Source organism: Aptenodytes patagonicus, chromosome 5 (assembly GCF_965638725.1).
Source record: "Aptenodytes patagonicus chromosome 5, bAptPat1.pri.cur, whole genome shotgun sequence".
Classification (NCBI taxonomy): Eukaryota; Metazoa; Chordata; class Aves; order Sphenisciformes; family Spheniscidae; genus Aptenodytes; species Aptenodytes patagonicus.
In genome coordinates, this window is record NC_134953.1 from 73,730,657 (window position 1) to 73,756,987 (window position 26,331).

The window sequence follows — 26,331 nt, forward strand, 5'->3', positions numbered from 1 at the left end:
TGTGAACACGCCCAGATGCCAGGGAGGATGAGTGGAGAGGGACGCAGCTCTGCAGCTGCCTTTGGAATGTGTGAAACAGAAACGTGAAAAATCCCCTGCTAACCACATCCTCCCAAACATCGAATTGCCAGACCCGCCTGTTTCACTGAGGCACAGCAGCACTGCTGATGTTGTTTACTGTATACAAGTAGAATTACATACAATGTAGATATGCCAGGGCTGAGCTGTTTTATGATAATTTCAATGTATGAAACTTTTGAGCTTCTCCAGAATTGCCAACCCAAAACAGAAAATAAAGTCAGGGTAATATCATTGTATCAGGAACAAAAATTGTTTTGTAGCACACTAAGTGTGCTGACAACTAAAATAGCATTTTTTTCCTTTGCTAGGAGAGTAGTTCACTGTGAAGAACCCGGGACTAAAAAGAGCCAACTGTAGCACTGATGCTTAGAGGACAGAGGGGACAGTGCTCACAGCTGTTGACAGCTGGCCCTCCAACTAAAGTTTACTCAGACTCCATCATCACATAAGAGCTACAGGGAAGGCAGCCAGAGAACTGTGAATGAGAACATGATGATTTCTGGTAAGGGAATCTGATGTCTGACTTGAGGCTACAAGCTTGCTTTGGAAACTGTGCTCCAAAACATTAGTTCACATTAAGAAGTTGCATAAAACTTCAGCAAAATAGACTTTATAGACGGATTTTAGCTTTTAGGAGTGATGCCAGAACAAATACACGAACTGATCTAACAATGTTGACTATGGATCCCAATGCTCATTTACTATTTGACCTGCATATGCTTGCTGCCATTTCCCTCCATCTGCAATCTTTGTTTCAGTTGTCTATGGCAACTGGTGCTCTCATGATATGTTTATTTAATTCCTTTCACAGAGGCACCAAAATGAAGTTAGTTAAAGAATAAATGTCTTTTAAGAACAAAATGGAATCATCAAATTCTTTCTTCTCTCTCTCCTTACTTTTTATAGTGTATGCCTCATTACAGGGTGATTGACAAGGTAAGAAGAGAAGGTCCACCAAAGACATGACATCACACCACAGCACTGAATTATCATCCAAAGTAGCGCTGCCTGGCATGATAGATCCCCATTTCTGGAAGTCCGTTCCAGCGCAGGATGGACAGCATCCATAACACTGTCTTTTGAACACCCTTGGCAGCAGTGTAGAACGACCACTGTTAGGCCATCCTCTGATGACAGCTGATCAGGAATCAACAGCAGGAATAATTTGGATTATCCGATCTCTATCATGTGATACTGGTTTTAAGTCACTTTTGACCTGCCTCGTATTCCTTACCAGAGAAGGCGCTATAATCCACACCAGCACTTTAAGAAATCCTGTTCTATTGGTGTCTGTGCTGCAATAATTTTGTAACTAAAGAAACCTCAATGTTCAGGCTATCACTTTTTCTAGAAATGTTATTTTTAGACCTTCCTTTTGTTGTTAAGGTTATATTTTATGAATGACAGCTAAGCATGTATGTGGTAAGTATGTTACCACAAAACCTTAAATTGGAGCCAAATCTTGTGTGCTCTAAGGTCTAAACGCTTCATCATTTACAAGCTGCTCAAAATGGCAGTTCTTTGCCTCAAGGAACTTTTAATCTAAACTAAAAACTAGATAGCCCTGGGACAGTAAACAAAGCCACGAGTAGGGAAAGTGATACAAAACAACAAAAGATCTTACAGCACAATTTATGGTAGTATATGCATCTTGCCAATTTCTTTGGGTGTTTTTAAAATTTAAAGAATGATCTAATGCCTTGAGATTGCTCACAATCTCCAAATGAAGGTGAGGACAGAGACTAATGACAGAAGGTTGTCTGGAGAGATCTGAAGTTAGAGGCTCCAGGTTGTGTGGTGTATGTGTCTGGATGACAAGAGGTGAGGAATCACTATCTGCTAAGAGGTCCCAGATTTAAGATAGGAAAAACACTTGTCTCCTCTCTCTACCAACCCTGAAAAGCTGAACCACATAGAAAATGGAGGCAAGCTAATTTAAAGACAGCCATCTCTAAGTGCAATAGAAAAATCAGAAAATAAAAAATAAAAGAAGCAAGAAAAATTAAAAAGAAAATAATTACAAAAAGCAAAGGAACAAAAAGTCCACTTAAACCTGAAAACACTTACAGGAATGCCCATTACGCCAGGTTCACCAGGGGGTCCAGCAATTCCTGGTAACCCCATCTCTCCTTTTTCACCACCTTCTCCAAGAAGTCCCTGGTCTCCAGGGTCTCCCTAAAAGAAAGAAAAAAAAAAAAAAAAAGCAGCTTAGTCAAGCTGCTGCTACAGAATTACTTATTCTTGAGAAAAGTGAATTCGGAATCTTCAAGTTTGACAAAAAGCACACTAAAACTAATGGGAATCTTACCAGTCAAATTCAGATCAGGCTCCAAGTTAGGGTAAAGCCTTTTCTATCTCATTCATACACTCCCACAGCCAGATTTTGCCTCATCCATTGCCAATTACCTGAGGGTGTCCTCTGTGACATCCCCTGTCCTGGCACCTGCCACAGTCCCTGGCACAGCACTGATCCAATGCAGGGATTGGGGCAGCCTTGGGCTCGCTCTCTCCAGCATGATAGTCACCACGGAAATAAGCTGTACTCAGTTCTCCAGCTTGCATTTCTCTGTCAAGCCATTCAACTCTGCAGCCCTTGCAGGGTAGGTATGTGCCTAAAAGGCACAGGAAAGCCTACAATATACAGGGCCTCCTATGTTAAAACTAAGTGCACTCAACTAGACTCTGTTGACCTAGTGAAATAGGAGTAAAAAAAGAGATTTGGGTCCTTAAGCTAATATGACTACTTTACATCTGCTATAAAAACTGAAAGTACCTTTGGGCCATCTTTTCCTTGAACGCCGTCTTCTCCTGGAGGTCCTGGTTCACCCTTATAGAAAGGAACAGTTGAAAACAGTTATTGCCTAAACTTCTTGACATAGAACTATTACCTTGGAAAAACTCAGACTAGTTTTACACATGCTTATTATCTTTTGGACAACTTTTATGTTGCTGTTGTAGTTTATTTGTCTTCATTTTTCACTGATTTACAGTGACAGTCACAGCCCTGTGAATCTCGAACACAGGAAAACATAAAAGATGATCAATATTAGAAAAATGAGGCAATAGTATGTCCATATAACACTGGAGATTTGGACAGTGGCACTGAGATTGTTTGGTTTCAGAGTCTACAACATATAATTACAGTAACCTCAAAAATATACCTATTCTGTCCTGAAACTTCCATGTTTATGTGGATAACTACTATATTGGTATGTTTAGTGACTCAGTTTAGGGCCATAAAAAACCTCATCATTTACCAACAGTATTGGAACCACGGCATTTTAGAATATTTGCCTTTCTCAGGTAAAGACACTGGCAACTTGCAACTTTTGATGCAGATAGTAAAAAAGCAAATATGAGCTGCCCTATACTAATAACATAGTATTTCAGACATAGTGGTATGGTTAAGTCCAGAGCACCCACTGAGGACCAGTACCAGGAAGCTGTAGAGTACCAGTCAGAATTGTGGAATGCACCTCGCTGGAGATTTTGGGCAGGAGGAAAAGATGACACCAAGGAGCTAACGGACAAGAGAGCTCAATGGTAAGACTTAAGTCTGAAAGGATATAGTTTACGCTCTTTTAAAAGCATCCTGGATAAAATCTGTTTCTAGCACTTTAAAAGTTTTTTTCAGCCTTCAAAGGTAAGCAACTGTTTGGGTCAGATGAGGGGGTAAGATGCACAGGAAGAATCAGCAGGGGCACAAGTGCTTGGTGAAATCAAGTGCCAAATGAGCCATCCACAGCACCAGAAGCAAATCAGCTGCTTTAGATGGCGGTACAGAGAGATACCCTGCTCTGCTGAGACTATAATTTTGCCTTTATCTCACCTAGACTGGGCATCCATACACAGCATTATTGTCTGCTCTCATCTTAACAGCTGGGCTGGACACCCTTGGATTTTCCTTCACGCTCAAACCACTTATTCATGTCTCTCAGTGACATGAGACACTTAGAAATATTTCCACATTATAATCAATACTCTTTTTAACTTCCTACAATATTACTTTTTTTTTTTAAAAAAAAAGGTATCAGAAAATAGCTTCTTATTGAATTCTTCTGATAAATCAAGGTTTCTCAACCTGCATTTCATACCATACTTTCCTTTTTGGAAGAAGATTTGCATCCATAGCTTACCCTTAAACCTTGGTCGCCTGGTTCTCCAGCCTTCCCAGCAGGCCCAATGTCTCCCTGGAATATCACAAGAAAAATAAATCATTGGATTTTAAGGGACAATATTCCTAACAATGATGGGGTTTACAGATAATGCAGTCATCCTGACAATAACTATATTTCTTAATGGCTCATTTCCGGTATCACTACCTACTTGGCTAATGAATCAGATCACTCTGATCTGCTTTTATGGAAATTTGAACATTTAAACAGCACAAGAGAGAATAATTTCAACATTTACCTTTGCACCTGGTTCTCCGGGCAGGCCAGGTTCTCCTTCAGGGCCAGGAGGTCCCTGCATGGTACAAGAGCTACTGTTACACGTGGTCACCAATAATAATTTTGCAACCACCAAATAATACAGTCAAAATTGAAGGAGAAAAATGGCATGAGACACTGGGAAAGATGCGTATCTGAAAAATCAAATTAAGACAACACAGTTCTTTGTTCCTACTAGAGCCCAACAGAAGAAAAGAAAGGAGGGTATAGGAGGAGTTCAGGAACTGCACTGTTGATCAGGAATCTATTGAAGACTCAGCAGTACCACTAAGCCTGTACCTTTCATCATAAATTGCTAGCAGGCTGAGCAATCATCTATCTTTTGTAAATCTGACAACTTCATCGCTGTTTAGGCTTGGAGCCAAGTAGATATAGCCTTTGGAGAACAAAGCCCTTTTTTGAGTCTTCAGCCCTTAAAAAGTTAATGGTATCAGATTGCTTCTTGTAAAGTTTACATTTAAACCTTTTTTTAATAGTCAGTCAGAAGACTGGATTTTGGGTGACTGAGGAAGCATGTTTCTTTGACTAAGCCAAATCCCTTCTGTTCTAAGTGAACTCATCCCTCAGCTGCTTCATTGCAAATGTGGCTAATGCATTCTGTCATGTTTCTTTCAAAGAGATATTAAAAACAAAGCAGAAAATAGAAGCAAAAGTTAGCAAGAAGACTGCCTGCAGCTGCTTTTCTTCATCTACCATTTGCAAGGACATATGATTAATGCTGTTCCACTGTCTAACTGCAAGGAGAATGGTGCTTCCAAAAAAAAAAAAAAACAAAACCAAAAAAAGAAAAAAAGAAGAGCCATTTGCTCAACTCAACATTCACCTTCTAGGTGCAGATGTCATGAATATATGTCCAAAGACAGTGCTCACAACAGAAAAAGTTACTTATTTTAGACATTTTTTTGTGGTAACAGCTTTAAGTAAGAGAGTCTCTCAGCAGCTCATGATATTTAAGTCAGCTGCACGTAATAAAAAAAACAGTTTCTAAACACATTGTCCAGGCTTATTCAGTTGCTTGAGTGTTTGCAATTACTATATAAATGATTAAAAGCTCACCTCAAAACCCATTTCTCCAATAGGGCCAGCATCCCCCGGTTGTCCTCTTGGACCCTGGCATTAAACAAAATTTTGGATGCATCATTCAATTAACATTAAATTACATTGTATAGTCTTGACTTTGTCATAATTGGCATAAAGAAGTGTATTTCATTGTCTTTCCTCCTGAATCCAACAGTGTATATAAGTACCACGATGGCATACAGTACTGAAGACCTCATTGCCAATCTTGACACACTGAAATAAGATTTCAAATAATAGCACAGATGTCTCTTCTCTGAGACCAAAAGTAAATTATTATCTAAACTAAGCTCTCCTCGTGATTAACTGAGACTTTGTTTAATTAAGGTTTGTTAGACTGTCTGGTTTGCTTTGTGGAAAAGCCTACAGTCTGGTATGGAATTAACTGAAAACAACTACTGTGCGTTTCGCTATGGATTTAGCAATGTTTATACAGGACAATCACTGAGGTGTAATGGACTAAAGGCTGGAGCCATTTTGGTAATATTAGTAACTATACTATGAGCATTTTCTTATAAGCCCTACGGTAAGTAATAAATTTATTGCAGTAACACGTAGGGATCGTTTCCTAAAGCATCGTGCTCAAATTCTCTGCACATGTTAGATTGTCCATCCCTGCTCACAGAGTGGGATTTGTGTGCTGGGGGGTAGAGGTTGCCTGTAACAGCTTACAGCTGATTCCATAGCCACTATGAATGTATGTCAAGACAAATCAACCCTCTCGATGTATCCAGTCTTTGAACTTTTAGAAAGTTCATATCCATTTACCCCTTTGGGACTCATCTGTGTTTAAGTACGTTCTAAATTCGAAACATTTTGTTGATCTATTATTCTTATGTAAAAGAAAGACGCTGCTACCCATATTTATGATAGAAGTATTTTAAGCAAATATTTACTCTTTTTTGCTTCACTTCCTCTTACAGCCTATGCATATGGTTTTGCTCCTCCTGACGATTTGGCAGTGATAATGTAAGTATATTCTTCCCTTGTATCAACAATGTAAACTGCATATTACTGAGAGGATTTCAGCAGATGCATGTATTTTACCCTATAGCTTCCTTTAAGTGTGAACAACTGCAGTTAATTTCCCGTTGAGAATTCACTTGGTCCTAAGTAAGTCCATTGGTTTTCGTTTGCAGCAACCCCATGGCATTCCACTAGGCAAGTGTCACAAAGCTTAAGTTTGATTCACGAGTCAAGTATTTCTTCATAATATTACCATGGAGCTAAGTCTGCTGGATTGGTAATGTATCTTTCCCCTGAGACTTTCAGGGAATTTCAGAAGCCAAAATTTTATAGCAATATAGGGACTCCTTTTAACCATTAACAACAGGTGATTTGCAAAGAAGGATTTTACTGAAATGTCTGACAAGTAGGTAAAGTTAGAGTGTTATTTAGATCAAGCCTGTTACTACAAATAGTTCCAATTGCTTACGTTTCTCTGCTCCTCCACCAATAATTAGGGTTTTTCTGCTCTGTGCAGAACTAGTGACAGGGCCAGAGAAACTGCTTCAGCAGCTGTCTTCCATGTAGTGACCAGCTGACAGAAGATGAAATCAAGTTGCTTGGATGGGCAGTTAAAAAAAGAGCCACGTGTTTCATTTTGTAACATCTTGTGTCATTTTCGTCACTTCTTTCTAGCTCCACAGACCATTTTCCGAAGACATTTTACTCTTTCAGCACTTGAAAGAAAAGGTACCCTGTTCACAGGGTAAGCTTTTCTTACTTCTGACACTACATGTGTAGATTCTACGATGATGAGCACAACAGAAATGTAGGTTGCTCAAGAGCAGACCACTTAGATTAGACAAGGCTGTCATTCTATATATATGAAAATTCAGACTTGACCAGAAAATGGCAGGAATTTTATGTATAAGCCTTGCATTGTAAGGCTCCCCGATGTCACAACATGAAGATTAGATAAAAGAAGTGAAAGAGATGAAGTGACAGGAATCCAATAATAACCGTTACAGAATACATTTTCGGTTGACACATTTTGCCACTCCTATAAGTTGGCAGCTGAAGTTAAGTAGGCAATTATATCCAAAAGAAAATTTACCAAAATAAAACCTGTTGTTGGCTGTTGGTATTTGTCTAGGCCCCAAAAATGTGCAGTGGCTTTCTGTAAGCATGTCAGCCTATTGATTAGTAAAAATAATATTTAATAGTATTAGAAATAATAATCATTAGTAGAAACACAATGCTTACATCAACAGTCCACTTTCAAGATTTAAATTAACTATGTCATTTGATGTGCAAAATAACTTTTCAGAAGGAATGAAAACACACAATTTTTGACAACTCTATTAGATTTCTGCACTATAAAATGGCAGCCTTCTCCCAAGTCCCCCTAGGACAGCACACATTCTTTCACTGTATTTATATAATCTGATTTACCCCCAGAGATGGTGATGCGATAGTATTCCTGTCATGGCTACACCTTGTAGCACTTTGCATATATTTGCTGCAGATCCTGCATGATCTTCTGTTACAATATTAGCCACACAGAAGTGAGCGTGGCTTTGAAACAATAACCATCAGAACAAGAATCCATCCAGCAGAGGGATGTCTGAGGTTTATTATAACAGTCTCTCTTTTGTTGAAAATTTAACCTGCCAAATAGATGTGGTCCTTGAGTTCCTGAATAACTATCCTAAAATTTGCCTGAAAAAAATACCACTAATATCTGTATTGGCACATACATTTACATAATCCATAATGTAGATGTCTACCTCAATGCAGCGTTAAGCCACATAATATTGCAGTCCAGATTCTGTCATGCTCTCTTACGTTGCGCACCCCTTACTACAGTGCTTCCCAACATGATTAACAGGTCTCCTTATGAACAAGTTACACTAAGCAAGGGAGGCAGACTCTGGCCCTGCAGCTTTGGAACAATTACCCCACAATTCCAGCTGGCAACACTGAATCTTGGTAAAACGGAGCTTGAGTTACCAGGGAATTCAGTATAATATGTGGAAAAATTTTTAAGCAGGCATAAGGATCAACTTACTGGCTCTCCCATTGGTCCTCTGTCTCCTGTGGTTCCGGGAGGCCCAAGCAAACCCTAGAAGATTAAAATAAAATAAAAAATCATTGGAAACAAGCTGTTTCATATTCTGTGAAAAGCCACTTCCTCTCTTATTTCTGCTCACTCAATAACTTGCTCAGAAATACCCAAGAAATACGTGCAGCCTTTTCTTGGTGGACGTGCATTGCCACATTGCTAGCTCCCGTGGCAGGTGAGGGAGCCCTGAATAAATCCTTCCTCAGTTTCTTTCACACAGGGATGGATCTTGGCTGACCCACCATTTACCAGTTCCTCACCATTCTCCTCAGACTTGTGTGCTGCTTGGGTACGCAAACTGGGCCTAAATACAGTGTTATGAGTGTCCTGCCCTACAAACTATATTTGAGATGATCAGTAAGGTTCACAGCCCACTTTTCTTTCTGCTCAACCTGGCTCATAGCATATTTGTCTCATACTCTCTTCTAGAAACTGTAGCTGTACAAGGAGCAGTATCTTGTAATTTGCAATAAATGTACTAATTCCCATCATTTCAACCTAATGAGGTTTTGCTTCATTCATTTCTGTATATAAATCTAAAAGTCCCCATGAATGAAGAGGAAATGAAAACCCATCGTGTCAAAGGTGAGAGGCAACAAGCTCCTAAATCTCAGCAGAAGAGGCAAAAGAAGTACAGTGACAACCAACATTTTGAGTCTCAATTTCAGCACAAAATCACCAGCGTTACTGCTTTACTTCTGCTTTTCTGCTTCTTTCCTTATTGAAAATCCAATACAATTTGGACTGACTGGTAACCTTCTTTGTAAAAGAAAGCCTCAAACAGAGCATGTTAGATTTCCATTGAAAGAAGCCCTAAAAGGAAGAATTTTCTCCTATACATGACATACATTTTACACATTTTTCTATATTTATCCCAACACTGATAGTACACATCTACTCTAAAATCTATCAGAGAATTATTTTTCTATGTCACAATGACTTTCTCCCTTAAAACTACAATAGAACTAAAAAAACCAAAGCAACTTCTAGGACCCCCCTACTAACTACAATCGCTATTTCTTCTGCTGCATTTTGCTATCATATTGTATTCTGTGGACCATCATCCCTGAAAACACTGGTCTTGTAGCAGACTAGACCATGTCACACTTACTCTCACTCCTGCCCCCGATTCTTTGTACGAATAAACGCAAACCGTACTGTCAGAGTTTTCCAGCTGCTCTAAAGTAGACAAATTCCCTCATATCCGAGTGTGAAACAAAGTATGAGATTTTGTGGGGTTTTTTTGGTAGAAGTACTAGAGAATTTCATACTCACAAGTGCACCCTGATCTCCTCTTCCTCCTGGATTTCCAGCTTTACCCTGGCCAAAGAGAAATATTGAAAGACAATGCTGGCTTCAGATAATTTCCAAACACAGCTCAGAAATCAGCAGTAACTGTGTTAAGGCTTACTACAAAAATTGGCTCTGATACTTACAATGAGTCCAGGAACTCCTTTCTTTCCCGGATCTCCTCTTTCTCCCTGATAAATAACCGACAATGTATGAATTCTATGTGCATTTGCTAGATAAGCTGCATACAATTGCTGTCAATTTAAATGCTGGGTAACTCTGCAGGAAGTGCAGATTCAGGCTTAGATGGGCTTATACCATAATAAGGAAGTACCTGAAGAAGGCAGAAATTTGCAAATCTCCTCCTAGACTAAATGGAAATTTATGGCTTCTGACATGCTGGGTTGTTTTTGTTTGTTTGCTTGCTTTTCTTATCTGTTACGGTCTATCTAAATGTTTTGTATAGTACTGAGCAATGCAAGCACTCACCTTAATGCCTTGTGTTCCTGATTCTCCTAGAGGACCGTCTAGACCTCTTGGCCCCTGAATATTGAACAAGTGATTTGGAATATTAATTATGCATTATTTTTGGTTATCATCAGGGAGATGCAACATAAGCTTTAGGAGAGGGGAAACATGTTTTGTTAGCACGAAAAACAATTTTCATTTTATGTTAAGTGTGAAATAAAGCTTCAAAGAATAAAATATGTTTCTGGTTTGCTGAAACATGAATTTAAGAAGAAAGATTTTTTGGAAAATATGTAAAGAAAATGTTCAGGGTCTCTGTTGGAGCCAGCTTGCAGGCTGCTATTTTCTGCTCTCTTTCTCATCCACTTTGTATGAATGCAACAGACACATATTTAGAAGAATTTAGATCAACACTGGTTATATGGAGTGCTTGCTTTTGTGCATATTATAAGTTGTATATGCAAAAATCCAGCTTGCTAGTAAGACTAAAACAGGCAGATAAAGTTCTTCCATTAGTAAACCAGTTTGAGGCAAGATTAAAAGCAATTTATCATCTTGCATAGTGAACTGCTATATTGTTACACTAAAATGTCTCTTGTAAATTGACTTTTTATAACCAATAGATGAACGAAGATAATGAGTTATATTACTGTATTACAATATAGCAAATATTTATTGCCAAAACATTCAGAAATGATTATTTAAGATTAGAAATCTAAATCCATTAGTTTACAAGCAAATGAAAAATCCTTAAAACAGATCATGAGCAAAATGGAAAAGAATATTGTATCCATGCTGACTTAGGAGGTTATTTCCATAATTTTAAACACCATGACTGTTTGGGTATGGAAAATAAAATTAAAACGAGTTAATAACAACCTAAAACCAATGGCCACTTTAAAGCAAGAGCTAGATAAGTATCAAGACAGAGCCAGGCTCTTTACAGCAGTATGCAGTGGGAGGATGAGACACAACAGCTTTCCTGGTGGCATCTGGGCTGGGCTGGCATCAGAGGGAACTAGTACACTGCTATGGCAGTGCCTAGATGAAAACGATCTGCATTTTCAGAGTGCATTTCTGAGTTGCAGAGAACCTTACATGTAGGGTCACGGTTTTTAGTGCAGGGCATGCAATCATGACTGATTTCCAGAGAGTTGTAATACTGTTCTAATAGGTAATAATAGGGGCTTGTAAAATTACTTTGTTGGAAGCACATCTGATTTTATTTAGATTACTCTCCCCTCAAAAATGTCTGTGACTTCCATGTACCTCTTGAATCTTTTGAGACAAAACATAGCAGAATTCTGTTCTCTCTGACTTGGATTTACTGATGCACATCAAAACCTCTGTCAGAACAGATGGTAAGCACCGACCCTCTTCTCTGGAGCTACAGCGAAAGAAATGTCTGACTGGTAACTCAGGAACAGCGTGTATCCAGAATCATTTAGGCTTTCCTCCTGAAATGGAAATCTCTCAAGAAAAGGCCTTTCCTGTGAGCTGATGTATAATTACAACCCTTGGCAGAGCCAGAAATATCCCACGAGAAGCTTATCCGTCAGCATTTCAGCACTGCTGCTTCTGGCCAGCATGAGGGAACACAGAAACCATAGGAAAAGGAAAATGAACAGGCAGGGAAAGCTGTCTGAATACTTATGATACCTCCGTAGTTCGGGACACAGCTTTTGTGAGGCAATCCTTGAGTTAGCTGGCCACCTTTCTTCTTTTGGTCTAAGCCAGGACTGAGTATTTACAGGCATTTTTTTAAGCTAGAGGAGAAAAGAGGCTACAGAAGACGACACTCCGGGTTGCTGCATGGCTCTCAATGAGAAAGCCCGAACGAAAGGCTACTGAATTCTGTGGAAAAAACTTTTGGTGACTTCAATGCACTCAGAGATCAGAACCAAAACACTAATGGTGTTTTCAAGGGTGATGGAGGCCTTTGTAAGAACAAGAAGACTGGGCCTCACGATAAGATTATGTAACTGTGTAAGCCCAATTATTGCATTATTATATAGCATAATTTAAAAGAAAGCTAAACATCTTGATCAAATTAATGTCAGGTTACTGCTCTGCACTTTTTCTGTAACTGCTATCTATAATGTACACAAAATGGGTTGTGATGAAAATTCAAGGCAGACTAAGCAGGTTTAGAGTCCCGTGATCTGATCCTTTCAGGTGAAATGCCTCGAAGAACAGGAGGAGAAGAGAGAGACGGAAACCTTGAGATGGAGAGGGGACAGGTCATTAAGGAGGGTGGGTAGAAGGGGAGAGAAAGTCACGGAAGAGCTGCAGAGGAATCCCCTCGGGCAACATAAGGAGCGGGAAATTGAGAGTGTTAAGCTGAGCAATTGCAGGACAGTTTTAGTGTTTCTCAGACTTTTTAGATACGTGACCTGTCATTTGTCTTTGTGCATCCTCCACGGGGCTGATCAGGGGATAGAATCTCAAGAGGAAATATTCACGGAGGAAAAAGGACATGTTTTGATTGTACAGATTTGTGTAATACAGAAATTTCTTTCTAGGTTTTATCTTCTATCATTAATAATATTAACAGATAAATTCTTTGAACACTTGTGAATTCCTTTTAATCATAAAGGGGGTCATAGCCCATAGTTTGAGAAACAGTCCTGTGAGGAAACTGCAAAGGATTCTCAGTCTGTGTTATGTGCATAACACACCAAAACATTTCTGCTAGTTACACAGATGTGTGTGACTTCACACTTCGGTGAAGTTTGTATCAACAGCCCAATCACTAGGAAGAGAGTGACAACTGATTTGATCACTAATAATCAAGTGAAAAGGCCTACCAATCAAAACACCAACCTTCTACTATATAATTTTGAATTGAAAACAAAAGTAACAGAAACCAACATGATGCTCAACTTCTGGCTCTGGGCCATGCCCGCCTTTAGCCAGCCACAGAACAGAGTGCAGGAATCCAAGGGAAAGGCAATTTAATATTCTAACAAAAGCACACCTTAACATTCCTATAAATAGCATGGTGATTCATTATTGGCACAGATTAATTGCATCTGCATCATTTCCTACTATAGCTAGTACGGAATGAGAGATACACATGATTTGCCTGCTGTTATTTAATTCAGGTTGCAACAGAGCTGAGGAGTAAGGCTGCCAAACGATTGCTACTACTTTTTTCTTTGGCATGGGTTCAGCTTTGTTTCTAAAATGGAACATATTACATTGAAAATTTTAGAATAATAAGCTGAGAAAGAGTCCATCTAAGAAGGCAAGAAGCACCAATTAACTCTTTTTGTTATTTCTCATCCTGCCTCCTTAATATGAGAGTGAAAATAATATGAACACTATGTAGCTACTTCTCTCTTTTGGTGGTTGACATGGAAGAATACTAGAAAATTACATCAATTTTAGTCTCACTTCCTTTGAACAATTTAAGACAGATAAACACACTCAGCTATTGATGTATCGCAAAGCACACTGGCGACTTGTTTCACGTAACCCTGAAGTGCACACATTTTTTCCAGGTTCCATATTCCCTGCTGTGAGGAGTATGAAAGATATTACTCATTAGAACTGAGCGCTGATGTCCTTAGCTAACTGAGGTTCTTCATGCCAGTACAGACACAACTGAAGCAGAGATAACCCTGCTGGCTGCTACAAACATAAGCTGCTGTTGCCTGACCCCAAATTTACGGCACTTCACTATGTCATTTATCTGCGTTTTCAAAATTGAATTTCATGAACTGCATTCCAGGAAAGTAAGCGCAGAAAAATTATCTCTTCTAAGCTTTAAAACACCAAACATCAGCCTAAAGAATACTAACTGCTAAGAATCTTAGCAGCTATTGAGAATTTTGCTTAGGTCTCAACTCATGAAATTAATCTAACGATACAGGACCTCTTCCCCTCAAATTAAAAGCTACAGTCGTATTAGGCAGACATTACGGTATGAACTAAAAGCAGCACCAGTCTCTGACATTGTGGCTTTCTTCTCCATACACCAGCAAACAAGAACAACAAAAAAACATGCAACAATGGCTTCATGGCTACCTACACTGCTACCAGCATGTCTTCCAGACAAATGTATTTTTTCCTTCTGGTCATGGAGAGAAATTCCTTCTCTTAGATACAGATATTCCCACCCCCCCAGAGTGTCGTTCTGCCATTGAAGTATCTACAAAGCAGTGTTCTCCCTCTGTGTTTTCATGACATTAACACTAAAAAAAAAAAAAAGTGGGCCACACAAGGACCCAACCTTCCACATGATTCCAGCTGAAGTGCATCAAGTCTCGAGCATGAGCTGAGGAAGCTCTGTGCTAGCACTATGCTCAATGGCATATCCCCCAAATCTCCTGACAGCGAGATACTCCATAGACTCCTAGATAGTCTGCCTTCAGCCAGCCAGAACTCCCGGATGGACTGGAGACTGAGCAGCTGGATACTCTCAGGCAGAAGTAGGCTGCTGGGTAATCTTGGATGTGAACCAGTTGCTGAAAGGTCCAGAATTTATGAGATGAAGGAATTCCACTTTGTGACAGTGCAGAAGTAGAGGGTCAGCGCTCCCAAGACTTCCTGCAGATTCCAGCTGTGAAGACGGGATACGTTCATTTCAGTACACAACAAAGGGGAATTTCCATATGCTTCTATTTAACTTCTGTATGTGACTGTGGTATGCATTTTTCTGAGGCCTGCCACACAGAGCTCGGGGTTCTGACACTTCTCTTTCTGAATCTAGTGATGACAAACCCCAGGTTTCAGAGGCCCACAGATACTTTCCTTATGTGAGATTCCACTTTGGGTCTGATATTTTGATCTTGAGAGCAGACAAAATTTTCAGGGTCTTCAGTGGGAGTTTGTTTGCAGAGCCTGAAGACCTGGGTCTGCTCTGAGACCCCCTTCCATGAAGCATTCTCAGTCATGCTGGATGGAGGCAAAGGCATAAACCACAGCTCCAAACTGGGACTTCCACAGAGCTTGGGATGTTTGGGATTTGAGTGATCTTTAATTATAAGCAACGTACTCCGTGATGTGCTGCCAAAATCATAGAGCCAGACTCCCTCAAAGATTCCTGTCTCAGTTGGCAGAAGATGTGACACTCCTTAAATAAAAACAATCTTCTACCTTCAAAATAGAATCTAAATTAAAATAAGTCTTTCCCCCATAAAAACAATCACCAGGTAGCAGATGCTGCTGGGAGGGAGGAGAGCCTGCTGGGGAGGACTCATGTTCATATCAGTAGCTTGATTCTCACTCCAGCTCTGGTGACGCTTGCAGATGGTCTTGCCAGGAGGGAAGGATCAGAGGAGGAGATTAGAGGGGAATGCTATGTCCAGAGGAATTAAAATGTACAACCTGCAGCAGTTCAGTACCAATCTCAGAGATGACTATTTAGACTAAATTACTTTTGAGCTGGCCTTCTAACTCACTGCATCCTCTAGGCCACCCGTCAAACTGAAACTCCGGTGGACTGATAGGGCCCAAGGGATTTCCTTTTCTAGATGAAGCTCAAACATCAGCATTTTACAGTGAAAATGAGTGCATATGTGTACTCCTCATCTGATGCCACTGGCTTGTGTGTCCCAATTCAGCATAACGCTTCGGCATGTATTTCACTTTCAGACATGCTCCTACTGAAATCACAGAGAGGTAAGGCACCCATTTGTTTCACTGAATCAGGCCACTGAAGAAAAAGTGGTGCCAAGCTGCTGCTTCTTTTCAGCCTCACAATTGCTTTGCATTTCTGTTTTGATTTACATTTTCAAATCTGCCTGTGAACTAAAAAGGCTGGTTTTCCCTCCGCTCCTCTACACCAAAGCAGAGATTCACACTCCTGTCAGAAGGCTGCCTTAGTCATTAACATAGGGCTCCCAGGAGCCCCTAGAGCCTCTCTCCACTGAACACATTTGTATAAGCACCTTCTGAACACTTCAGGAGCTACTTCTCTGCTAGCCGATGCCTGGGGTTGGACACTCCTGCTTACACCAATTCTTGGTAGTTCACCGGGCTTATCAGTGGGGGCTGGATTCACGCCCTCTGCAGCTAATTAATCTTTGAATTTTGTTAGATACGTTGTATAAACAAATATATCTGCATTTCAGCTTTGCCTGACAAACAGGCCTCAATAAACTCATTTGGTCTGGGCACTGATAGATTACGTGTGTGTGACACACTCAGTTCAGAAAATAAGCAGGTGACCTACGAGATGTAGGAAGCATTTGCTATTTCTGCATGTAAAATTATCCAAGTAATACTGAATATTTCTTAGTGTATATGATTTTGTGTTTTTTTTTTTTACAGATAATTCATTATTAAATTAAAATGTCCATTATTAAATTTAAACATCTATGATTAAATTAGCAAATTAATTCCCCAGAAAGAAATTTTTACTAATATATCCTTTCAAGTAGGCTTTTAAAAAACACATCTATTGTAAGGGAAAAATGAAGACTATTTTCAGAAGACCATACAGATTCTCTCTGATGATGGTGGTTATGCCGTTTTCCATGAGCTGCTGAGATAACTTCCTTAATCCTGAAACCCAGACTCAGACAAATCTACTGATAGGTACTTCAGATAAGCACAAGAAGTTCTAAGTGCATGTAGATACATGCTCAGATCTGCTTCACCCATTTAAGGAAATTCAAGCCTGTGATAAATTATACTCTATGTCTGAAACTAAACAAACAAACAAAAAAACCCAACCCACTTGGCATTGCCAGCTAGAAACCTCTTTGATACAGGGTAACCCAGAACCACTATTGCAGACTTTTAACAGAAATTACACATTTCATATGCTACATTTCACAAACTGTTCCTACAAACTGCACCACGAACAAAGAGGTAAATTAAAACAGATTTCTTCTGAAGGAGGAGGAAACCATACTAAAGAAGGAAGACTCGTTTGAAACATGTGAAGTTTGTCTTATGAATAATCCTGTAGTGTACTGTGAAGTTGCTAAACATTGTGTATTTTGAATATACAGAATATTCAAAATATTGTATATTTCAAAATACTGCATATTTCAAATATAATGAATATTCAAAATATGGCTTCAAATATACTATATTAATATTCAAATATATAATATATTCAGATACATTATTTGGAATATACTGAAAATATAACTTTTTACCCAATCTCTTATTTAATAGTTTAGCAATCATGAAAAAGTAATGTAGAAGAATATATAGTTAATAAATTTTGTATTACTAAGTTTGCCAATCACAATATTTTCTAATCTAAAATCTTATTTAAAATACAATGTGTCCTTCTGAAGTATCTATCTTTAACTGGAGTGAAACCTCCAGATCTTACAACTTTTAAAATTTTACCATGTGTTTTCTTAGAAAACATACGTATCGCAATAACAAAGGAGGATAAAGGAAGGCTATAATTGTATTTTGCTGTAGCAACAAAAGCTTCTGCTTCCTATGACAGAAAGAAACCAACAAAATTATCTCACTGACAAGGATTCAGGGACTTTATCAGGAATGAGTGGTAAGCACTGCCCGATGCTAACAACACCTGGTCCAGCCACTGGTACGAGTTGTACAAGTCTCATAGGAAGTCTGGATATGCTGTGAAACTGCTAGGTGAGGCTGATGTTAGAAGGGTGCACCTTCACTGCTACTATCGACAAGCTCCATAAATCCAGTGAGAATACACTTGCTCATGCTGCGACCAAACCCATCTATACTATCAACTGGAAACGCTTCCTGCAGGCACCTTGAGCTCAGACTGCAAAAACATGACCAAAAAAACTCCAGACAGGAAGTGCAAGTGACTGGTGGGGTTTATGAAGGAAAGTGTTTATGAAAACCATGTAGCCAACCATCCCCAGGTAACAAACTGCAATACCTTCACTGATACTGATTTTATGCATTGTGGTCAAATACTCATACAAATTCACGTGGACAGACTCCCTCGTCGCTTATGTGGGCTTTGAATTAGTGTTTTGTATACAGTGAAAAAATGGTTCCCATTTCCCTGATAAAAATGCATGAAATGGAAATGACAATCTAATCAGAGGTTTGAGATTCTAGCATACGCTATCTTCTGACTTTGCTTCTTTCTCTCTCAGAACTATGTTTGGAAAGACGATCAAAATCATCCAAAGACATAAATGACATGCAGATAAAGAAAATAGACCTTAAAACACTGAAACAGTCCAATGGTAGTTATAAATGCCAACATTGCATATTTATGTATACAGAAAATAAGGCCAGTGGTCATTTTGGTTCTGGTCCTACTCAGCTGAAATCAATGGCAAAACCCCATTTAACTGTAATGTGAGGAGAAATGAAGATTCATATCGTTTCCTACATGGAAATACAAGTATCATCTGTCTGATTTCAGTACAAATGGCTTGAGTCCGGAGGACAGAGTTCAAAGGAAGCAACTGTACATGCGTTTCACATCAGATTCATATCGGCAACACACTACTCTCTGCTCTAAGTAACATGAAACAGCACTATTACTTACTCTTCTTCCCTTAGGTCCCTGTGGCCCTGGTGGTCCTCTTGTCCCTGAAGGTCCCTACATGTCAAATAAACATTATTCATTGTCTTCTGTACACAGATTTCTGAAAATTACAAGGCTCCTGCACATTGAGCCATAGTCAATGCAACCAATACAAATCAATCACTTTCATTCATGGTTCAAACTCAATTAATTGTGTTAGTGCAATTTATCTAGAAAAATCTAAATAAGACATTCTATGTAACTTTATTCTGAGTAAGAAATCATGAAGTGGCCGTTGGATAAATTACTTCTGTCAAACATCCCAAAATTGCTAAAGGACGTTTGTATTTCAGCAACGCTATGTTAAAAAAACCAAATAATTTGTGATAAAAGATTCAGTTTTTGTCTGTACTGAAGACCTATAGTAGCCAAATTATAACACAATTATACACAGCAAATTAGAATATAATTTATTTTTGATTAACAATGAAACTAAACACATAATGAATATATTTAAATTGTATTAGGCATCACTGAATTAAAAATAAAATTGTTGCGCAATTATAAACCATCCTTAAAAAATTCTATTCCCCTACTTGTCTCAACAGAGTGATTTTTAAATGGAAGAGTAAATGATATAAATAAGTTTTCCTGGCTCTCATGGATCATCCTGGTAAAGAGCAGGTGGACAGACTTTGTGTCTGGATGGGTAAATTGCCATTACAGTTTTATAGACTGCAGTAACAAATTAGAAACCATTCTTAGCTTCAGCAGAGCAAAAAGACAATTTGAAAATGGTACATTTTATGTCAAACCAAAGCACCACTCTATACCTACAGGTAATCCTTCTGGCCCGACAGGTCCAGGGCCTCCTGGAGGTCCTGGGTAGCCCTAGAATTGAAACAGATACAGAAAATACAGAACAGTTTTATCAAAATTGTTATTATAATAACAACAATACATCCAGTTACTTACCTGAAAAATTGGAGGTAAGTTAATAAAATGTTTAATCTTGCAACATTTATTCCCTAAATTTTGTTTAGAAAACAGAGAGTTGTTTGGATATATCACAATAATCATTAAAGCAACCTAAGAAGTTTTCCCACACACAGGCACTAGCTGACAGGGATTTAGTGAAACAAAAGCTACTGAGTTCTAAATGAATTTCAAAATCCCCACCCTCAAGGCTGTGACAATGGGAACAGAAAGTGGACACATCCTGGTGTGGGCAGGACTGGCCAAGACAAAACGCGTTCTCTACACATTCTGGAGCCATCACAGCGCTCACTAGCAAACACACAACCAAACCCTAACCACTTCTTCTCGAGAACTTCAACGTGAATGTGACAATGGACACGTGTGTATAGCTTTTTACTTCTGTGCCCCAACAACCTACTTAACATGACAGTGGCCTCTAGACTGTCTAATGCTGCATGAAATGTTGCATCCTGATTTAGGACAAGTGGTGTTGTCAGGAAGCCAGTCCTCCCACCAGAGTGGCACCCAGGGGCTGTCTGGGTACTGCTGTGCAATAGAATTAGAGATGATGCTGGTTACCAGTCTGTCTGTTAGAATAACCTGTGTTAAGCCACTCTACACAGGAGATCGTTCATTTACTTTCTCTCCTTTATTTATCTCTCCTTTCAATTCATTGTGTTTAATTTTTTATGTAAGTCTGCTTAGAGCCATTTTTCAAAAATGCAGTTGCTCCGCTGCTTCATTCAGCAGATCACTTTGCAATGTCACTTCCACACACTTCCATTATGCTTGCACATCAGACAAGTGACAATTTATTACTGTTTTGGAAAGTAAATTACTTGCCTTTGTAAGTAACATAATTATGGATTCTACGTTATTTGTGACTTACCATGACACCTTTCTCTCCAGGAGGACCTACTGGTCCTGGACTGCCTCGCTCTCCCTTTAACGAAAAATTAAAAAGAAAATAACAGTGAGCGCTCTTTCCCTGACTCATTCCATGTCCATTGAGGCAGGCATATCTGGCCAACGAGGCTAACCTGCAATAACCATACCACAGCAATCCAAGAGGTCTTTCATGAGGGTTGTATCCCATAGTCTACAAGAGACTTGGTTGCTAAAGGGAACAACTTTTTGCAGTGCATAACACCATTGGTTCAGGGACTGTCCTTCAGAAACAGTGCAGAGGCCTTTTTTCACTTTTGTTGAATTTCTGCACTCCTTCCTCCTACAAGCACACTCATATTTTGAAAAGATGATAGAACTGAATTTCTCTGTCTTCTCTTTTCCTAGAAGACTAAAGAAGAGAATTGGCACATCAGTCTTTGTGAACTGCAGCTAGCAGATCCCTTTACTCTCTGTTGGGTGCATCACATTTATAGTTATGTTCTTCTTTAATCCATAAAATTCACCACAACAAGCAAGCAAAAAAAGAAAATATTGTTCCCCTCTCCCTCATTTCTTCAGTATGTGCTAGGAAAGCACGGATCTAAAAGCAAGACCAGCCCTTCAGCAGTTGCAGAAGCAATTGGAGTAGGGGAAGTAGGAAGGGTCTCTTTCTTGTCTTACATACGTTCTCACCTTTTATTCATATAACATCCAGCCCAAACGTCAGGCTTGGCTGTAGGTTTTCCCCATACAATTATTACGCTTTTATTGCAGATAGTACACATGACATAGTGATAATGCTATATTTTATGTTGCATACTGTTAAAGACACATTTCTCTAAAATAATTATGCTAGAAATATGTTTGTCCTTTAAATCCACATATCATGTTTACATTGTACTGTTTAATCCATAAAAGAGGAAGGTAATAAATTCTACAGAAACAGCATAGCAATGACAACAGTTATTGCACCATGAAGAAGCTTGCTTCCATTTGCTGATAGTCTTTTACAGCCTCTTCCCTCCTAGCTAAACTAGCAGCAGTATCCCAAGGTAATCTTTGTTGGGCCAAGTGTAATTATAAAGAACAAGAATCCTTTGACACTGAATTCTGAGACGATATTCTAAGATTAAAACCATATGAGACTTGTCTAAATTTTAGTTTTAACAAGCAGTGCTTTCCACTGATGTACTTCCTTTCCTAGATTATATAAATTATAATCAGATTTTCATGGAAGTTCTAATACATTATTAAGACTTTCTCAATAAAATATCTAAATAGCAGCCACCAGTCTAGGTGAAATAATTCAGCCTTGCAGGGAAGAAATACAAACGGTGCTGGATCATTCTGACAAACAACTACGTTTTTATTATAATTGAAGCTGACATGCAGTCCAGTAATAGTTTCCTGTTTTTCAAATACTTCACCTAAATAAAACCATGTCAAATATGCTTAAGCTATTTATACTGTTCTAGTCACATTAAATCTGCCAAACTTTGCTTTCATAAATACAACTGTTACTGCACAGCAGACAAAACTAACAATATTGTCTTCTTTACTCAGTTAATGCACACAGACAAATTTTCTCTTTCTACTTTTGTCTTCATTACGTAGCAGTGCAAAACCAGTGACTACTGTATAAAACAAGTATAATTTATGCCAGTTTCTATGAATCAATAGCAGTGGATAGTAAAGTAAGTGCCATAATATGAACAAGATAGCAAATCTATCAAGCTCTAAATTGATTGCCAAGTAAAATCAAGCATACCAGATGCATACCTCAAATAACAGCATTTGGGTTACCATTTATTGCATCCCTGTGCTCTGAAATAGCTACACGAATATTAGGTTTGTCAGTGGTCAGTAAACAATCTCTCACCAATATTTTATCACCCCAATAGTTTTCGAAGCCGATTTTTGCTGCTGAGTAGTCAGATACGTTATTATACCTTTTCGCCAAGGCTTCCAGATGGCCCAGTTTCTCCAGGTAAGCCAGCTGATCCCTGTACAAAAAGTAAACAGTCTTTTATTAGTACAATGTCCATACTAGTCCATGGTTGGCAGCTCCCCAGCAACCTGGCAGCAGAGCACGGCACATTTCTTCATCCCAGATAACCACTGGTCTATTTGTGTAAGTGCTCCTGTGGGGAAGTGACGACCTGCACAAGCTAACCTGGCTTACAATCCATGCAGGAGGATCACTGCATCTAGACATATCAACAGTAAATGGCTACTGCTCGAAAATAAATTACATTAATTTAATCATCATACTGTGCTACCACCTAAGGTCTGCCACTGAGCTCAGTCTTGCAGTGCTAGAAGTTTTACAAACACACAATTAAAGGTGGTAATTGCTCTGCTAGCGCTTCAGTCTGACCACAAATTTCAAGGGGAATAAATTCAGTGGAGCAAAGTAAAAGCCAGTCAAAACAAAATGATATTGGATCAGGTGTTGTCAGAATTTTCTCTTTAAGTGTTATAGCCCCAAATGCCTTTGAAGTCAGGGTATCAGAGCCTTTCAGTCCTTTTAAAAATGAAATGACTCTCTCCTGAGGCTCTCTCACAAATTTCCACTGGATAGAACAAGTACCACCATATGGAATAGGAAACATGAGTGGAAGTACTTTTAAAAAGCTTATTCCCAAGTGCTTGCAATACCCCCTTTATTATCAAATGAAAATAAAAAAAAATTATAGCGCAAGGCCCCAGTTGAGAAAAGTATGAAACAGTGAGCTTGAAGAAAAAGCATTAGGTGCCCAGAGTACATCGCATGACTGCTCATGAAAGATGGCAGAAATGTGGAAGCTTCTAGTGACATAATACACAACTGTACCATGTCTGTAACACTTCAAAAAGCAAAAATTATTTGCACGTTAAAAAGTGCAAATAAAACGGCAATTCACACATTGGCATTACTATCTCTACACGTGTAGGAATGTACTAGCTTAAGTAGCACTATACTGGCACTTAAGTGAGATTTTTTCTTAAAAAAGCATTACTTCTGAGCTCACTAGACAGCTCATATTCCTTTCAAGAGCCTAGTAGTAGTTTATTCCATAGAAATAATGCCACAGCAGAAAGACAACTTTCCAGTCTGAGATCTCTGCCTTTGAAAAAAAAAAAACAAAACCAAAACTTTTTTTTTTTTAGCTTTTACCTGTATATTTTCAACAGAGTTCAGCCTCAAGCACTTTAACATAACAGATGCAAAGTAACTAAGGCTTTATGATGGCTTCTTATTTTCTTGGACTGCTAGCTCCTCTAGAAATCTCATAGTTTAAATATATTGCAATAAGCCATTGATACAGTTGCCTTTGAGGCTGACAACACTGGCACAAACTACTTTCTGGAAGGGGCTAAAGAGATAAACGGGCATCTCTGGCTGCTGGACTGATTATTATGTGTGAGAACTTGAGTACTATATGTCAGAACTGAGACATCTCTTGGCAGCAGCCAAAGATTCGTCCTGGTGATACTGGCACCGAGGTGATGCCCAGACGTCACTGGCAGGAATGCAGGGCTTTCGTGACAAACTCTGAGAATGAGAGCTACCCCTGCTACCAGTCATGGCCAACAGTGGGCCTCAGCACCAGGCAGAAATCTGTGAGAGAAAGAATTACCCTGTACTCTTGCTCATCAAGATAAGGGGTGTGGAGGTATGGTTTCAAAAGGCTAAAGACTAATTGCTTTGATTCTCTTATACCAGAAAGGACAGAAGATGTAATCAGAGCCAAGATGTAACTCAGACCTATTCTCCTTCCACAGAGACACTCCTGATCTCCCAGCCAATGCCACACTATTTACAGACTGAAGATGCTGATTAGAAAGATGGGTAGCTGTGCCTTGCACCAGCAGTGAAGCATTTACTATACAGCCCCTGATCAAGTCCCCTTTTCAATTCACAAGTATTGTCTTTCTGACTAAGTTGCTCTGGTCTGAAAGAGAAGGAATGACTAGGAAGCAGGGATCGTGAATGTGCTGTTGTATTACCCAGCACATTAGGTCTAGCCTACAACACCTTCCAGAGCGAGGACAAAAGTTGACTATTAAGTAGCAAGTTTCCTAGACACTGGCTGTTCCTCAGAAGAAAGCAGTTAAGTAAAGATGATTTACAGTAAAAATGCTAAAAGAAGAAAGTGGATTTTTATTGATATAAAAGATGGAAAAAAACCCTCTGCATGAGTGGAAGTGGATATGTATGGAAAGCAAAACAATAGTCAAGATGACAAGAAGAACTGAAGCCAGTGCAATGGGAAAGGCAACAGGGACTTCAAGAGGAATGAGGGAGAAAGAAGTTCATGACAGATTAACTAAATCCTCTTCCACAACTCCATCCAAAACAGAGGCAAGTGCCTGAGACTGAGATAAAGCTAGGGCAGGTACTTGCAGAGGCAAGAGAGGAAAAAAAAGCTTAAGAATATAATTTTGGTCCTTAAAACAATTAGTAGCATACAGTGAAAAGATAGCGCAATCAGAGAGCAAAACATCTTGTTCCATCAATACATTAGCCATAAAGTGCTGTTTTCCCTATGGTCTTTCTTAAAGATGGCATGGCTCCTTAAATCCCAAATTTGGATTGGTTTATTGTAGAGATCTGCCACTAGGACTGGATTGAGGTTTCAACTCTCTCTCCTTACGTAAGAGGATGAATACAGTCCAAAGCAGGTTTGTTGAGTCAAGTGTCTTCCAGCATCCCTTCAATCCTTTGGGGAGCAGTGGCGGATTCCAAAAATCAAATTGAATGTATTAGGCAACAGAAAAGTAAAGCAAAAAACCCTGAAATGTTTAAAAAAAAAATAATCATGGTTTTAAACCTTAATAAAAAAATAGTCATAAACTTCCATTTAGAAGGATTTGTGTAAAACTCTCCAGTGACAATAACAGCATTTTAGAAACCTTCTTGACAGCAGCATTTTTGTGGAAAATTAATCAGAGACCAGATCTCACAACTAACACATGCCTGAGAAAGACAAAAACATCTTGCCAGGCACATGCTCTGTGTTAGAAACTGGTCTGTAGTTGAATAATTGAAAACATATTGTATACTTAATGCAAACCCAAGTATGGAGTGATCCATTGAAAAGCTGGGTAGTGAGAAATGAATATTCAGCTGCTTCCAAACATTGCTGTGGAAGCAGTTACCTCTCAGGTTGTACGCTAACACGTTCTGTGTTAACTGAAATTTTTCCAATCCAATATTATTTAGAATTCAGTATTTTCAAACATTTTTATTCAGTATCATTTAATGAGATGACACAAGTAATTTTAAAATATTACCTTGCCACGTTAACATTTTTCTATGAACTTTTTTATTTCCAATTAATTTTCATTAAAATTTTCCTGAATCTGTGCTGAATTACTTCACTCCAGATCCAGCATGCAGCAGTATCATCACCTCTGCCTGCTCATTACGATTCCCACTTAAACATTTCTTTAAGACCCCATCAGCTTCACACTTCGTGAAGGACTTTATACATTTTGGCACAGTACTCAAAAAACCAAAATGAGCTAACATTTAGGTTTGATTTTAACAGATCAAAATTTACTTGAGGATCCTTGAAGATTCAAGCCAACTACCTATATTAAAAAGA

At 38.9% G+C, this 26,331-nt stretch overlaps 1 protein-coding gene across 5 annotated transcripts in view; it reads right to left on the reverse strand.

Moving 5' to 3' along the window:
• Window positions 1-26,331, reverse strand: part of COL24A1 (collagen type XXIV alpha 1 chain) — a 153,525-nt gene that overhangs the window by 33,368 nt on the left and 93,826 nt on the right. For all 5 annotated transcript variants that reach the window (XM_076340542.1, XM_076340541.1, XM_076340543.1 and 2 more), the window contains 13 exons: window positions 22,690-22,743; window positions 20,742-20,795; window positions 19,712-19,765; window positions 18,896-18,949; window positions 10,456-10,509; window positions 10,113-10,157; window positions 9,952-9,996; window positions 8,623-8,676; window positions 5,589-5,642; window positions 4,495-4,548; window positions 4,218-4,271; window positions 2,855-2,908; window positions 2,149-2,256 (listed from right to left, as the gene is read on the reverse strand). In XM_076340542.1, the coding sequence (XP_076196657.1) occupies window positions 2,149-2,256; window positions 2,855-2,908; window positions 4,218-4,271; window positions 4,495-4,548; window positions 5,589-5,642; window positions 8,623-8,676; window positions 9,952-9,996; window positions 10,113-10,157; window positions 10,456-10,509; window positions 18,896-18,949; window positions 19,712-19,765; window positions 20,742-20,795; window positions 22,690-22,743 (738 nt within the window). The remainder of the gene's footprint in view (window positions 1-2,148; window positions 2,257-2,854; window positions 2,909-4,217; window positions 4,272-4,494; window positions 4,549-5,588; window positions 5,643-8,622; window positions 8,677-9,951; window positions 9,997-10,112; window positions 10,158-10,455; window positions 10,510-18,895; window positions 18,950-19,711; window positions 19,766-20,741; window positions 20,796-22,689; window positions 22,744-26,331) is intronic.